The following is a 15,705-nucleotide window of genomic DNA, read 5'->3' as shown; positions in this document are numbered from 1 at the left end:
TATAAAAGGTTTCTTCTTTTTCTCTTTCACTCCTTAGCTTATTCTCCGCCGATGGAAAACCACCTACTCTCTGGAAACAACGGCACTTTAGAATACAAAACCTCCCTGCCACCCATCTCTCCGGGAAGGTACTCACCCATTCCAAAGCACATGCTTGTTGACGACGACTACACCAGGTCAGATGGTCTCCTTGGTTGAATGGGTTTTGCAATTATTATCAAAAAGAAATCACATCTGCCCTACTGCAGCCCTTTGAGAAGCAACTAAATCTTCCAAGAGTCACTAAAGCTTAGTATAGTTCTGCTCAAGTAGAAATCTGGAAATCCTCGAGAAATGTTCCATAGCACTCTATTTAGGAACTAAAGTCACAAAGGTTTTGTTCAATAATAGCAATACTATACACTTATCTAATACTAGGCAGTTTATGACTCATAAATGACCCGTTTGAGCTTTACAGCCATGCTGTCAGGTAGATGTTATGAACGGAGAAGAGAAGATAGACTGAGGTTCAAAAGAAGGAACTGAATAGCACATATCAACGGTTTCATGAGTGAGAGAGCCAGGACTCACACCCTGGTCTTTTGGCTCTTCATTCCATAGTCACGTCAGTAGTTTCCCATAATGCAATGGACTTTGTCATTCTCTCGGCCATCCCTGTGGTCGAATAACTGTAGATCTCAGAGCAGAATGAGGTGAAAGAAGCACTAAGTATTTAAATGAATATGCCCTACTAATCGCAAGGAGGCTTAGGCCAGAGCCCCGAAACAGAGCTAATTCCACAAGACAAACCCAAAGTTAGCCAGCAGACTGCTGAAAAAGTCAGCTCTGACATTGCAGAGTGAAAACCACTTAGTTCATGGAAATCACCACCTGCAAATATTCTACAAATATTGGATGATGGATTAACTAACTTAATAAGAAGAAATATATTTTGCCCCTTCTAAATGCTTTTGTTCCAAAGAAATACATGCTTGTTATATCTGGTAAATTAACACAAAGGGGTCTGTGTTCCTCTGGGTAGACTAGAGAAACAAAATTCATAAACATTCATATTTTATGAGTTTTATATAAAGGGTAATTGTACATTAAGCATCCCAACCCAGTCCAATTCAAGACCATAAGTTCGACGTTAGCCCAAATGTCCCACGCCAATCTACAAAGTCCTCCTCAATCTTACGAAACACGTGCAATGATGCCGACTGCAGGAGGAAAGCCGAATCAGTGAGCATGTGAGCATCTCAGCACTGGCAGGGGTCTCCACACGGCTGCTCCGGCACCCAGGGCTGCAACTTCTCGGGCATGTTTCATAGGAAGTGAGCCTTGCCAGCTGAGGCAGAAAACTAGCTAAGGCAGCCATGACTGGTCCGACCATTAAAGAGCAAGAGACAAGAGAGACAAGGCTCACTGAGCCATTTATCTCATCTCTCTGCCCTTCAATTAAACTACCCTTCAATTAATCCAAGATGTGTTCATTGGTCAGGTTAGCCCAATAAACCTTAACTATCGCATTGTCCAAGAAACTAAAATCTCCCCTAAATGACCTCCAGAAGAACTCAGCATGATCTCAACATGAGGGTCTATCAGGAACCCTCCATACCTTCTCCATGCCCAATCAAACAGATGCAAGCCCATATATTCAGATACCTGTGGGGCCTAAGATTATTTTACAAAAATCATTCATATTTTGAAAATTACTGGGCAAATTTCTCTCCTAATGAACAATACAGTTATTAAAAATACAGTTATATAAAGATATGCATACTTTATTTTTATGCTTTTATGCAGAAATTATGCATAGGGACTGTTTGGATTTTATACCCTGCCTGACTAATGAAGCCTTTCACCAACCTTAAAAAAAAAAATAGTAGAGGAGGCGTCCTTCCAGTTAACTTTCCTCGCTGGTACACGTGCATGCTTTGGCCTTTTCATTCCTTTGGTATTTATTTTTAAAAGATTAAGCAGTTTCCATTTATTTTGCAATTTCAGGTTTGCTGAAGTAGCTTGTGACATCTTTAGCCCAGGAATGGAATGTTTAGATGCTGCAAATGTGCATCTGTGGTATAAATCAAATATAAACTTCTTCCTATGCTGGAAGTTTGATCTCTATGCTGTTGATTAAAACATGGGCTGTGGCAAAGATAATTCTCCTGGCTCTCTAAGGAATTGTGTAAATATAGTACACCTTTATCCACCACAGCAATGATCTATTTGCTCTCATCCTATCACTAATATTTGATATGGTTTTAATATTTAAAATGCCAGTTTTACCATAGGAGGCCCTATGTTAAATGAGCAGTCGTTAAATCCCTTCTATAACCCAGGTCCTTTGCTAGCTAGTTTACATACATTATCCATTTAATCCTCCAAAAACAAAGAGAGAAGGGCTTTCCTTCTCATGTTTAGAGCTCTAACAGTTGCAACTCAAGAGACGAAGGAACCGGACTCCTGGCCAACACAGAGTTCAAGTAGAAAAGTCATCCCATGCCAGGCTGAGTAATGTCAAATTGTATTTCCTCTCAGAATCACGTGCAGCTAGAAAGGGACCTCAAGTCTGAGGGAGCTCTAGAGGCAAGGCCTGCAAGCATTGAGGCCAACGCTCTCCATGCGACCCTGGGGAAAGTGTTGACCTCTGCAAGCGTCCTTTGATAAAATCAGAAGAGTAACCACCCCTAGCGAAAGATAAAATCAGAACAAATTCTCCACAATGTCTACTTCATTCATCTTTGTAAATCCTAAGACTCTAGGTTGTGATATGGAAATGTTATTTCTTTTGTGAAAGAATGGCTGTTATTTTGTTAGATCATTTTGTAAACATAAAGTTGGCAACTTTATATCAGTCTTCACTTTTTAAATACATCTTCGATCATGAATTAGGTGAAGTGTTTGTATTTAAGTCCATCTTCACTTTTAATGATAGTTGTGGTGCATAAAATACAAATGTCTAGGCACTACTGACCAAAACAAAGAAAAAGGTGAATAGAGTCAATTCCATTACCTTGCAGGTGTTGCCCTAGCAGAGTGGCCTTGCACCACAGGACATACATAATAAATGCATGTAGGTACAAAAATTTGAGTGTATGTGAAGACCACAGAATCAAAGAAGTATTAGGTAGTGGCATGAGTTGTGCTTCAGAGATCTAAGTACCAACTCAAGACCAGAAAAAAACATTTATAGTAGATAGTTGGCATTTACAGAAATGTGTGAAACAGAATAAAATGAAGGCTAATATTACAGTTTGAAATAGAAGACTCATTAACTGATCCCTTCGGCACCTTGTGATCACGCAGACTGGTGTGTTTCTTCTATGTGGGCTTTGTTGCTTCTGAGCTAGATGGCTGCTGGTTTACCTTCAGGCCTTTAAGAACCCAGATACTTTATCTTTTGATAGCCAGGCACCATCAGCTTTCTTCACCACATTTACTTATTCACCCGCTTTGTCTTCAGCTGTTGTGTTGGGAAGGTGAGCATCAGACAATGCCAGTTTAATAGAAGAAAGTATTCTTGCATTGAGGGAGTGCTTGAATGGAGACCCAGTGTCCTTCTGCTACCCTAATATTAACCTATAAATATTTTCACATAGATCTATTTCCCCATCCTCATATATAGATATATTTGAATATGTACATGTCTTTATGTAGAACTCTACAAATTCCCTTTGCCTCACAGTTCTTTTCTCTATTTCCCTTGACTTCCTTCCTGTCCCACTATCATGCTCCATCCCCACCAGGGTTTCAGCAATTCCTCTTGGTTACATTACCATTGATCATGCCCAACCAGGCCTCCCATACCCTCCTCACCACCGATTTGAATCACTTGTTGTTCCTTTGTCCCTGGGCTTGTTAACACCACTCCCTTTCTCCCCACCTCCCCCTCTCCTATGCCCCCCCGGAGCTGTCCATCCCGTTGTTTTCTCCTCCAAATTTTTCATCCAGCCTATCTTATTTAGACAGACCTGCGGAGATAATAACATGCACAAAAAAAGACAGAGCAAAACCAAGCAACAATATACAACAGAACAACAGGCATCAAAGAGCAAAAAATCGTATCATTGTGCGCTCACTTCCATGATACGATCACTGAAGACAAATGGGTGCATAAGCAAATGTGGCAAAGAAAGCTTATGGTGCCTGGCTATCAAAAGATATAGCGTCTGGGGTCTTTAAGGTATGAAGGTAAACAAATGGCCATCTAGCTCAGAAGCAACAAAGCCCACATAGAAGAAGCACACCAGCCTGTGCGATCACGAGGTGTTAAAGGGATCAGATATCAGGCAACATCAGAACAAAAAATATTACCATAGTGAATGAGGGTAGGAGTGCGGAGTAGAGACCCAAAGCCCATTTGTTGGTCACTGGATATCCCCTTACTGAAGGGTCTCAGGGAGGAGACGAGCCAGTCAGGGTGAGATGTAGCAACCATGAAACATACCACTTTCCTCTAATTCCTAAATGCTTCCTTCCCCCGCCCCCGCCTCCCCCCCACTATCATGATCCAAATTCTACCTTGCAAGTCTAGCTAGACCAGAGGATGTACACTGGTACAGATAGGAACTAGAAACACAGGGAATCCAGGGCGGATGATCCCTTCAGGACCAGTGGTGTGAGTGGAGATACTTGGAGGGTAGAGCGAAGGTGGGTTGAAAAGGGGAAACCAATTACAAGGATCTACATGTGACCTCCCTGGGGGACGGACAACAGAAAAGTGGGTGAAGGGAGGCATCAGACAGGGCAAGATATGACAAAATGATAATTTCTAAATTATCAGGAGTTCATGAGGGAGCGGGGAGCAAGGAGGAAGGGGAAAAATGATGACCTGATGCCAGGGGCTTAAGTGGAGAGCAAGTGTTTTGAGAATGATGAAGACAATGAATGTAAAAATGTGCTTTACACAATTGATGTATGTATGAATTGTGATAAGAGTTGTATGAGCCCCTAATAAAATGATAAAAATAAATAAATGGCAGATGATGACCAAGAAGAAATTTACCTTGCCCAAATACCTTATTCACACAATCAAAGGCCTCTTTTTTATTATGTACTTGGAATAAATAAATGACACACATCTAAAAAAAAGACTCATTATAGAAAATCCTCCCTACCTTAAAATTGTCATTATGTTACTTACTGTTCTTCATTGTGTATGCAGCCTAACTGTCAGATTAGAATATAGAATAGTAAAAAGAAAAAGACTGTCATGTGCCATTTGACCCTTAATACATTAACATATATTGTTGCCCCTGTATTAGTTATATGATTTTCTTCCTGATTTTGTGTCCAAGTAGCTAAGGGAATTGCTTTATATCATACAATATACAGACAGCAGAATCAAGATATTAATTCGGGCCTATTGGCAATGCCCACGTTTCCACTTTACTCCCATCACCCCATCTCACAGTGTCTCCCTCCCTGGAGAAGTAGTGGACAAAGACGACTGGATTTGGATCACGAGGCTGAGTTCTAGTCCTGGTCCTGCCACTGACTACCTCCATGGCTCTGAGCAAGGCACTAACTCTATGCACATTTTCTTGGGATACAGAATTGTTGCATGTCCGTCAAAGAACTGTGAGGTTTAATGTGGTAATATGTGTGAGAGTTATGCGCCACGTGTTACCCATTGCCATTCAATGGCTCCACATCTCAGGGATGCCATGTGCTGCAGAGTAGAGTAGAGCTCCTCCATAAAGGTCTCTGGCTGTCATTGTTATCGATTGCTATGCAATTTTTCCCCAGTGCTGATGTGTACTTCAAACTGCCTTTTAAAATGCTGTATAAGCTTATTGATATTGTAAGGTCTTACAGCACTTATATATGAAATTGCTTTGTTTCTGCCTAGTATAGTTAATGAAGAAAATGACTCTTATCGAGAAGGCTTGGGCCAATCAGGAGACTACCTGGAATGGGAGCGAGCTCTACAGCCACATCACACTTTTTGTTTCATGTTCTCCTATCATCTTACTAGATGTGTAGTCAGAAGGAATGCTCTGTTTTCCTAACATAATAAATATTGTTATGGAAATATAGCAAGTGTTTTGAAAGCATTTTGGGTTAAAAGAATGCTATGATGACTTATAATAATTTAGTTTTGTCATCGTTTGAATCTCCCTATCTGAGGAAATGCACATTTGGGTAAACTGAGATTAGTCTTATTTGTTTCCTGATTTTTTATTGACCTAGGGAAAAGAGGGACAATTAAAATCACTTTGGATAAAAGTCTCCTGCTTGAAAGTCTATTGCATCCCTGATGAATGAGTATTAATTGTAAATTAGTTAACTGTTTGTTTGTTTGTTTTGAAAACAGTTATCCTAATGATGCAGTGATGGGTTTAGGATCAGCGAATTATAGACTCTGAGCTAGAAAAGTCAAAATCGAATACGGGGAGTCCAGTCTTCCTCTATTTTAATCCAAGGCCAAGAATGACTCATTGCCTTTTCATAAGTTCTATAACTTAGAGCCTGTGTCTTTGAATCCCAGATCAGCACCCTGTCTATTTTGGAAATGTGATGTTCAATTTTTCTTAAAAGAATGAAGGTGATAACAATTAGGAAAAAAAGTACAATCACTCAAGGCTCACCTGTGAGTAGAGTATTCACTTTATGCATTGCTTACAACTAGAGATTCCCTATCTTCTGGACAAAGTCTTCCATGGTCACCCAGGACAGCTGAAAGCAAACATCTTTACAGACTAGCTAGAGATTCTGAAAACCCCACAAATCAATCGTCAGCACTAAAGTGAAAGCAAAGATTGGCAATGTACAATAAAGTTACTCTTTTGAGATATGGGATCTGAATTTCCCAGTGTCTGAATGTGATGAAAATTAGGAGAACCAGAGGCTTACCTTGTAGCTGTGACAAACATATTTCCCAATGTAATAAACCAAGCATCTTAGTAGACCAGGTGTGTTTCTAAATGGCTCTCTCGTGCTCCCTCACATTCTGGTTGCTACGTGCCCAGTCGGTTCCCACTCATAGCAGCGCTCTAGCACAGCAGAAGGAAACACCACCCTGTCCTGTGCTGTCCGCGCCATTGTTCTGTTTCAGCCTCTTGTTTCAGCCATTGGGTCAAACCGTCTCGTTGAAGGTAGTCATCTTTTTTTTTTCTGCTGTCTCTCCACCTATTGTCCTTCTCCAGGAAGTGGTCTCTCCTGATAGCGTGTCCAAAGCACATGAGACGAAGTCACAGCATCCTTGCCTTTAAGAAGCGTTCTGGCCATCCTTCTTCCAAGACAGATTCTTTAGTTGTTCTTTTGGCAGTCTGTGTTACTTTCAATATTCTTCACCAGCACCGTACGTAGTTCAAATGCATCGATTCTTCTTCAGTCTTCCTTATTTAGCGTCCTACTGTTACATGCATGTGAGGCTATTGAAAATACCATGGTCTGAGTCAGGAACAACTTAGTTCTCAGAGTGCCTTCCTTGTTTGTCAGCGCTTTAAACAGGTTTCATGCAGCGGATTTACCAAATGCAATGTCTCATTTGATCTATTGACTGCTGTTTCCATGAGCATTGATTGCAGATCTAAGCAAGAAAAATTCCTTGAAAATTTCCATTTTTCCTCCATTTTGCCCAATATTGCATCTTGGCTCAGTTGTGAGGATTTGGGTCTTTTGTACAATAAATTGTAAGCTATACTTAAGGCTGCAATTCTTGATCTTCATCAAAAAATCCCCCAAGTCTTTCTCATGTTCAGCAGGCAAGGTTGTGTCATCTGCATATTGCAGGTTATTAATACACCTTCCTCCAATTCTGGCGCTGCGTTCTTCATATAAACCAGCTTCTCTTTGTTCAGCATGCAGAGTGGATAATTATAGTGAAAGGATACAACCCCGGCACACACCTTTCTTGATTCAAAATCATGCCGTGTTCCTTTGTTCTGCTCCCACAGCTGCCTCTTGGTCTGCATACAAGTTTCAAATGAGCATAATGAAGTGTTCTAGAACTCTAATTCTTCTCAAGACTAACCGCCGTAGGATATTATCTACACAGTTGAATATCTTTGTATAGTCAGTAAAACAAAAGTAAATGTCTTTCTGGGACTCTGTTTTCAGCCTATGTCTATCTGACATCAGCAGCGATATCCCTTGTTCCACGTCATCTTCTCAATCGGGCCTGAACCTCTGGCAGCTCCCTGTCAATGAACTACTGCAACAGTTGTTGGATGGTCTTCAGCAAAATTTTACTTACATGAAACACTATTAATGATATTGTTCTATGAATTTAGGATTCTGTTGGGTCACCTTTCTTTGTAATGAATACAAATATACATTTCTTTAATTCAGTCGGCCAAAATTCCCTGCCATAAATGAGTGAGTGCTTCCAGTACTTTTTTCATCAACAGGTTGAAACATTTCAATTGGTGTCCCATCAGTTCCAGGAGCCTTGCTTTGTTCTTGCTTCTATGTGATCTCCTGACATGTGAACTCTTGACTAGTTCTTTTTGGTACAATAACATTGTGCATTCTTTCCATCTTTGGGGTTTTCCTACATCATTCAGTGCTTTACCCATAAAATATTTCAATATTGCAACTCAAGGCTTTAATTCTTTCTTAAGTTCTTTCAGTCTAAGATATGCTGAATATGTTCTTCCTTTTTGTTTTTCTAACTCCGGGTCTTTACATATTTATTTAATATATTTTACTTTGTCTTCTGGAACTTCCCTTTGAAATTTTCTATTAAACTCTTTGACTCATTTCTAAGCGTAAGTTTTAGAGTCTCTTCTGACATCCACCTTGATCTTTTCTTTCTTCCCTGTCTTTGTAATGACCTTTGGCTTTCCTCATGAATGATGTTCTTGATGCCCTCCCACAGCTCATCAGGTCGTCTGTCATTAGTGTTCAGTATAGCAACCCTGTTCTTGAGATGTTCTCAAAATTGGTGTGGATATACTCAAGGTCATATTTTGGCTTTCATGATTATTTTAACTTTCTTCCGTTTCACCCTTAACTTACATAAAAACAATTTGTGGTCTGTTTTACAATCAACCCCTGGTCTAATTTTAGTTGCTAATATTGAGCTTTTCCATTGTCTCTTTACACAGATGTAGTCAATTTTATTTCTGTGTATTTTATTTGGAAAAGTGCATGTGTATAGTCAGCACTATGTTGTTGAAAGATTCTTGCTAGGAAAAGTCATTGGTCTTGCATAATTCTATCATGTGTTCTTCAGCTTTGTTTCTAGCCCCAATTTCTTTTCCAACTACTGTTACTTCCACTTCGTTTCCAACTTCTGCATTTCAATTTTGAATAATTATCAATGCATCTTAATTGCATGCTTGATCTATTGCCAATTTAAGATTTTGGTAGAAGTTTTCACTTGCTTCATCACTCACTTCCGTGGTTAGTGCATAAATTTGAATAATAGTTGTATTGGTTGGATTTCCTTGAAGGTGGAGAGATACAACCCTATCACAGTATTTCACTTCAAAATCCAAAACCAAACTCGCTGCCATTGAAAGAATGCTGACTCATAGCGACCCCCTGTGGGTTTCCAAAAGTATGACTTTATGAGCGGGAATAGAAACCTCAGTCTTTATCCCTTGGAGCTGTTGGTTTTGAAATGCCAACCATGTAGATCGTAGCCCAACTCATAACCACTCTACTTCAAGATAGACTTTGAAATGTCCTTTTGACAACCCCATTCTTCTTGATTGTGTGATTCCGAACAGAGTAAACCGTATGATTTTCTGATTCGCAATGGCCAACACTAGTCCCTTCCAGTTTGGGTGTTCCTGTTCAGTTTGGGTGACCTGACTGGTATTTGAAATACCAATGACATAACTTCCAGCATCACAGCAACACACAAGCCATCACAGTACAACAAACCAACTGACAAGTAACCAACATTCGCATTGTTGAAAAGCATATACTATAAATACAGTCTAAAGAAAGAGTTCTTGTTCTTGGGACTTTCACAGGACAACCCTAAATTATGGACCTTGAGGAACCGGTTTGATTCCCTAATTTAATAAATGTATATATGATCCTAACAGTCTGCGTAAATGTACTTATGATCCCGAGTCTGAGTTTAGCTCATGCTAAGAACATGATGTGCAACTTGGCTAGAAAGAGGAGCATATAAGGTTGGAAAAAGCGACAGGAACCAGATGAACAGATTTTTAGGAAAAGGTAAAAATGTGCAGACTTAATTTTAAGTGCATTGAAAATGTATTAGCGTATTAAGCATGATCATATTGATGTTAAAAATAACAAAAACAAACCCAATGCAATTGAGCTGATTCTAACTTGTGGCGACCTCAGCATAGGGCAGCTCAAGAGGGTTTCCAGGGCTGGAAATGTGCACTGAAGCAGGCTCTCTCATCTTCCGCTCACAGACCTGCTGGTGAATTAGAACTCCCATCCCTAAGCAGTCCAAAGATTGCACCACTTTACCACCAGGGATATATTTACAGCCCTGGGAAAACCACAAACTCCAGGGTGAATATATGTACCAGGTTTTAGAATCATGGAACTAAGATACTCAAATTTATCAGTTATTAATATCTAATCGAAGTACCCTTTCAATAATGGCTCAAGTTTATGGTCTCTGTAAGGAGTCTCTCAAAGGGTTATCTAACACCTTCTATTCGAGTAAAGGATGGACATGATCTGACCTCTATTTTCATATAAATTTAATAACTTGAAGCCACTTCTGAATAAACTAGGACTGCCAACCTTCCTCCTCAACAGGAAAGAAACATTTTCACAAATATCTTGAAAGGGTATAATGGAAAAGAACTGGGATTTACATTAAGAGGCTGCTGACCCTGCTGTAGATTTATGATGAAATGTGGCAGAGATGAGATGTGTGGGCCCTGGAGCCACACTGCTCAAGACTGCGGAAAGCCTTAGAAACCACCTTTTGCCTTAGTTTTCTCATTCATAAAATTAGCAAACAATTCTTGTACCTCATAGGCTTTTCACAACGATGAACTAAGCAAATAAATACAAAGTACTTGGAAAAAGTAAACGTTCAATAAATGCTAGCTATTGTTAATATTATTTTAAACAAGGATATAAGATAAACCATTCTGAAAATAAAGTCACTTTTTCATAAACATCCTCCAATTATTTATAGAAATGTAACCAGTAACGTTATGCAGCTGCTAAAACATGCTATCTATGTATACATTTTCAACTTATTTATCTAGTAAAGCACATTAGGTCATTTTATTACAGAAAGCCATATAGTCTGAAGGCTTTACTAAGGATCTTTACTTTTATAACTACAGTAAGTATGTAGTACCACCTGCTTTGAAAATTTAATATAGAATTCAGTGGAACCAAATGTACTATAAATCAGTCCATGTGGCTAAATGCAATTGTTCTCTTAATAATTTGGTGATTTTGACCATGTTTTTATCCACAGTTTCACTATCTAACTGCATGTAGCTTTTCCTTTTAAAAAAATCGGTACAAGATAGCATCATTTACCGAATTAAAGATTCATGAGCAAATGGCTCTGGTGATGTGGATGCCCCGTGCTGAGTGTCTCTGTTACAGAGCCGGTGGCATGATGTCTGCTATGAAGCAATGATAATAATGGGAAGTACGCGTGAGGCAAGACTAGGCCAGATGCACGCTAGGCCGTTAAGTGGAAGCCTTCCGGGAGGGAGATCTCCCTTTAACGATGGTGGCTCTAGCTAACCATTTAAGTGTGCTTACGTAAAGCAGCAGGCATGATGGAAAGCGCTACAGTGTTGGAAGCAGAGAGAGTGGATGTGCTCTTGGGGAATTGGACAACTCTTAATTAAGTGGGACATCCAAATATATATTGGAAAACATGTTAAATTGCTGTAAGGGAAATAAATCTGATGTTAACAAAAATGAAACTGTAATGGGAATTTTAAGACTATCTTATGTAGACATTTATCATTTCCTTTGTCCCTCGTGAATTTTTCCAGACATAAACATAGAGCTCTATGCCCTGTAATTTTATGGAAGATATTCTTGTACATCTGTCCTTACTCTTTTTATAAATGTGAAGTTCAAGTCATTGTTTAATGAATGCATTTTTTTATAGAAAGGGTTCTTGCTTGGCCATTGATGTTAGCTGATTCTTAAAAAAAAAAGGATCAATAATGGTTAGAAGAGAAATTGGGAGGGATCATTCTGAAGCCATCAGCAATCAGTCAGCCTCTGTCTTCTTAGGTCACGTATCCATCCTATCAGTACAAATGCACCTTATTTCTGGTTCTCATCTGGGGGACATGCAAGCAGGATATGCAATATTTCTCAAGAAAAGGAAACGCGGTCTCGTTCTACAGTTTACTTTCCCATCTGTCTGTCATTACAGTGATATCAGACTCAAAATAGCTTACTCTTAGCCGTCCACCTGTGGAGGTGCTCTTTGAGAGTTATCCGTTCCCCTCGGAGCATGCCTTTCTGACAGCTTAGGGGCTGTGAGCAGAGGCGCTACGTTCACGCTGGTGCTGACAAGGAAATCAGGCCCAATCATAGTGTTCTGAAGAGTCCTAGACTTCTCAAGTTTGGCGTGTCTCATTCACTTGTTTTGCTTCTAGCTAATTTCGTAGAAAGAGATACTGAATCAAAATAAACATTTTTATTTTATATATCTTTAGCAAACCTTCTTTGAAAAATTCTCTATATCCATTTTCTTATTTCAATTTTGACCCCCTTATATTCTTCTTTAGTTCTTATTTAATGTTTTATTTATATCTTTTTTTCTAACAACCGATGTAATATATACAAGGGAGATTCAAAAAGTTTGTGGAAAAGATTACATTATAATTTAAGTCAGTTTTCCATGAGTTTTATTTTAAGCCCTCTGGTACATATAATTATAAAAAATTACAAAATCAAAAGAATGATTCTAGTTATTATGTTACATAATATAACATGAACTATTAGTTTATTCCCTTTGAAGTGTTTTTTTGTCTGTACATTTTGTTTATAAAATTGTAGCCATACCAATACATCATCTTGGTTTGGTTTGAGTGTGCGTGTATGTGTGTGTGTGTGTGTGTGTGCGCGCGTTCACGCGCGCCATGTGTTTAACATTATATTGGAGCATTTTCTCTATCTTTAGTCTTCAAATTACAAATTTTAGAGTCTCTATAATACTCTGTCACATATGAACCATTATTGAAGTGCTTTTCTATTTTTGGATATTTGGATTATTAACAGGTTTTTTTCTTATGACAAGTAGTGCTTGTTCAATCTTTCTGGCTTTGACTCTTGCTTTTATATTTCTTCACATTAAATGCTAAGTCTTACAGCCTGATAGGCCCCTTCACCTGGTTGGCTTGGGGGTATCATACAATGAACATGTTTCAAGGCAAATTCCTGCTGTTTGCCCTGACTTCCCATTGCTCAAGCTACCATCATAAGAATTGGCCTTCCCTCCCCTCTTCCTTTCAGGAGCCATAGTTAATCCATCAGCAAGTTTTGTAGGCTTGACCTTCAGAGGAAACCCACAGTCAGTCCAGATTGCCACAACTAACGCATTGCTCCAAACTACCACACACCTCGCTCAGTTTAGGACCTCTGCCTCCCACCTAGTCCCCAAGGGCCTGCCTCTGCTCCCGGGCCCCCACACGGCACACAGCAAGCCGTGCATGTTGGGTCATGGCGCCGGAATGGAATCCAAAGCCCTTCGTTTTAAAGTCCTCCGTGATCAGGCCCCCAGTGCCGCACTGACCTCTTCACTCACCACCTCTTTCATTGTTACACTGGTTTCCTCGAAGGCAGGGAGCTTGGGCTACTTCAGGAAATCTGCTTAGCAGTTCCTTCTGCCTGGAATGCTCCCCTTTAGGGATCCTCATAGCCAGCTTCTTCACTTTCTTCAGTCTTTGTTCAAAGTCGTTGTAATAGAGAAGCCTTCTCAGAGCGCCCTTCCCTAAATGACACCCCTCCCGCATTATGCAGCACTCCTGCCTAAGCCAGTTGCTAGTGTTTATTTTCATTTTCATTACTAAATCATACTCTATTGTGTTTATGGTGAAAGTGTAAATAGCAAACCGTTTTCACAAAGTGTCATTTAAACTCATGTTTCTGTCCTCTTTGCCTTCTTACCTTTCCTATAGAGTCATTTTTGGCCATTTCACTTGATAATATTTTACACAAGTAAATGTTCACTACCAGAACATCCCAGCTATAGACAGATGTTATTTAAATACTCCTTAAAATGATTTAGAATTGTGCAAATAATAATCATTGATATTTGTATCTTTCAGTTTTAAAATGCTTTTACATATACTTTTTAATTTTCACAATAATCCCATGAGACCATTATTATTACCCTCCTTTATAGGTAAGGTAAATGATGCTAACTAATCCAATGTTGACTGTGGGTAGATGACAGAAGGTACAATGGAATATATTAAACATATAACCTATATATAATGTGTTGGCCATATAAAATACACAAGATAAATAGATTAGGGTGACAATTCTCTTGAATTCTTTTTAAAGATTTGTTATAGAAAATCCTAAGGGAAATCCCTGACAATGAATAAAGCCCTAGCCTGCTAATGAGAAGGCCAGTGTTTAGATCGCGCCCACCCCCCAAATGCTTCATGAGCGAAGGGTATGGCTGTGAGTTTCTCACAGACTGCAGGCTTGGAGACTGTGGGGCAGTTCTTCTCTGCTCTATGTGGGGTGTGGCTATGAAATGAAACCCACTCGATGGTAATGCACGGCTTTCTTTTCTGCCCATAAACTGTGTAGTTCTGTTCCGGCCCATTGTTTCTGCTCAGATATGTAATTCTTGGAGTAAGCCAGGTAAGTGGCAGTAGCACAACTTTGGGGACAGGGAAGACCTAGGTGTGGGCCCAAGGTCTGCAGTCTTTGACTATATAGCCTTCTCTTTCTTCATCCATCACAGAGAGAAACTGAGTTTGCAAAATGGTGTTGGAAAATGTTGTTACCAGGGGGAAATCAAATAATCACTGAATGGATACTAAATGATTTCTCCCATCCCAACCCCCCCCCCTTTTTGTTACAGGATCTCCTTTATTTATTGTTTTGGTTATTGATCATCTAAAATGACTTTTATCCAAGAAAGTCGTGTGGAAGCATTGCTAGGACAAAAACATATTTTTTCCATCACCACAAGCAATGTGTACATTGAATTTTTAAAGGGCACACGGTTTATTCTAGCTGCTTGGTGCTGGGTACCTTTCTTTTCTGAGCACACTTGGTCTGTCATTTCTGTTAGCGCTCACTCAGTCATAATGGTGCTTCTCAGGTCATTAAAGAAGAAGAATGGTGTAGTCTTGGCTCTAAATTACTTCCATCAGAGGGGGAGGCCATGTGGGCAACAAAGAATATTTCAGAGCAATTGGAACAACTCGTTTTGAACTAATGTTAATGATTGTTACCACTTAATGGATGTCTTCTATGCCCCAGCCTATGTGTGTTAAGCATTTCCCATCGAGTAGCTCGTTTTGTCATTAACGTCGGTGTGGTTTGAAGTAGGCATTGTGGTTCTCATTTTATAAAGGAGACAATGGAGACAAGATAGACGACCAACAATTACAGCAAATGCATGCGTAGCATGCCAGTGCATTAGGCACTTGACTTACATCAAGTCATCTTCCTTTCAGTATCACTCTGAGAGATATCCTTGTTTTAAAGGTGAGGAAACTGAGGCACAAAGCAATTGCATATTTGTCCAGGATCACATAAGCTAGTAATTATCAAGGTCAGAGACTAAGCAAAGACACTCTGTCACTCAATGGTGTCTTTGAT

The 15,705-nt window shown here is 39.5% G+C and overlaps 1 protein-coding gene across 11 annotated transcripts in view; it reads left to right on the top strand.

Moving 5' to 3' along the window:
* Positions 1-15,705, top strand: part of DLG2 (discs large MAGUK scaffold protein 2) — a 2,300,776-nt gene that overhangs the window by 1,766,337 nt on the left and 518,734 nt on the right. For all 11 annotated transcript variants that reach the window (XM_075548681.1, XM_075548686.1, XM_075548690.1 and 8 more), the window contains one exon: positions 38-176. In XM_075548681.1, coding sequence (XP_075404796.1) covers positions 38-176 — 139 coding nt within the window. The remainder of the gene's footprint in view (positions 1-37; positions 177-15,705) is intronic.

The sequence above is a fragment of the Tenrec ecaudatus genome, chromosome 4 (genome assembly GCF_050624435.1).
Source record: "Tenrec ecaudatus isolate mTenEca1 chromosome 4, mTenEca1.hap1, whole genome shotgun sequence".
Taxonomy (NCBI): Eukaryota; Metazoa; Chordata; class Mammalia; order Afrosoricida; family Tenrecidae; genus Tenrec; species Tenrec ecaudatus.
This window is presented reverse-complemented; position numbering and strand designations above follow the sequence as displayed.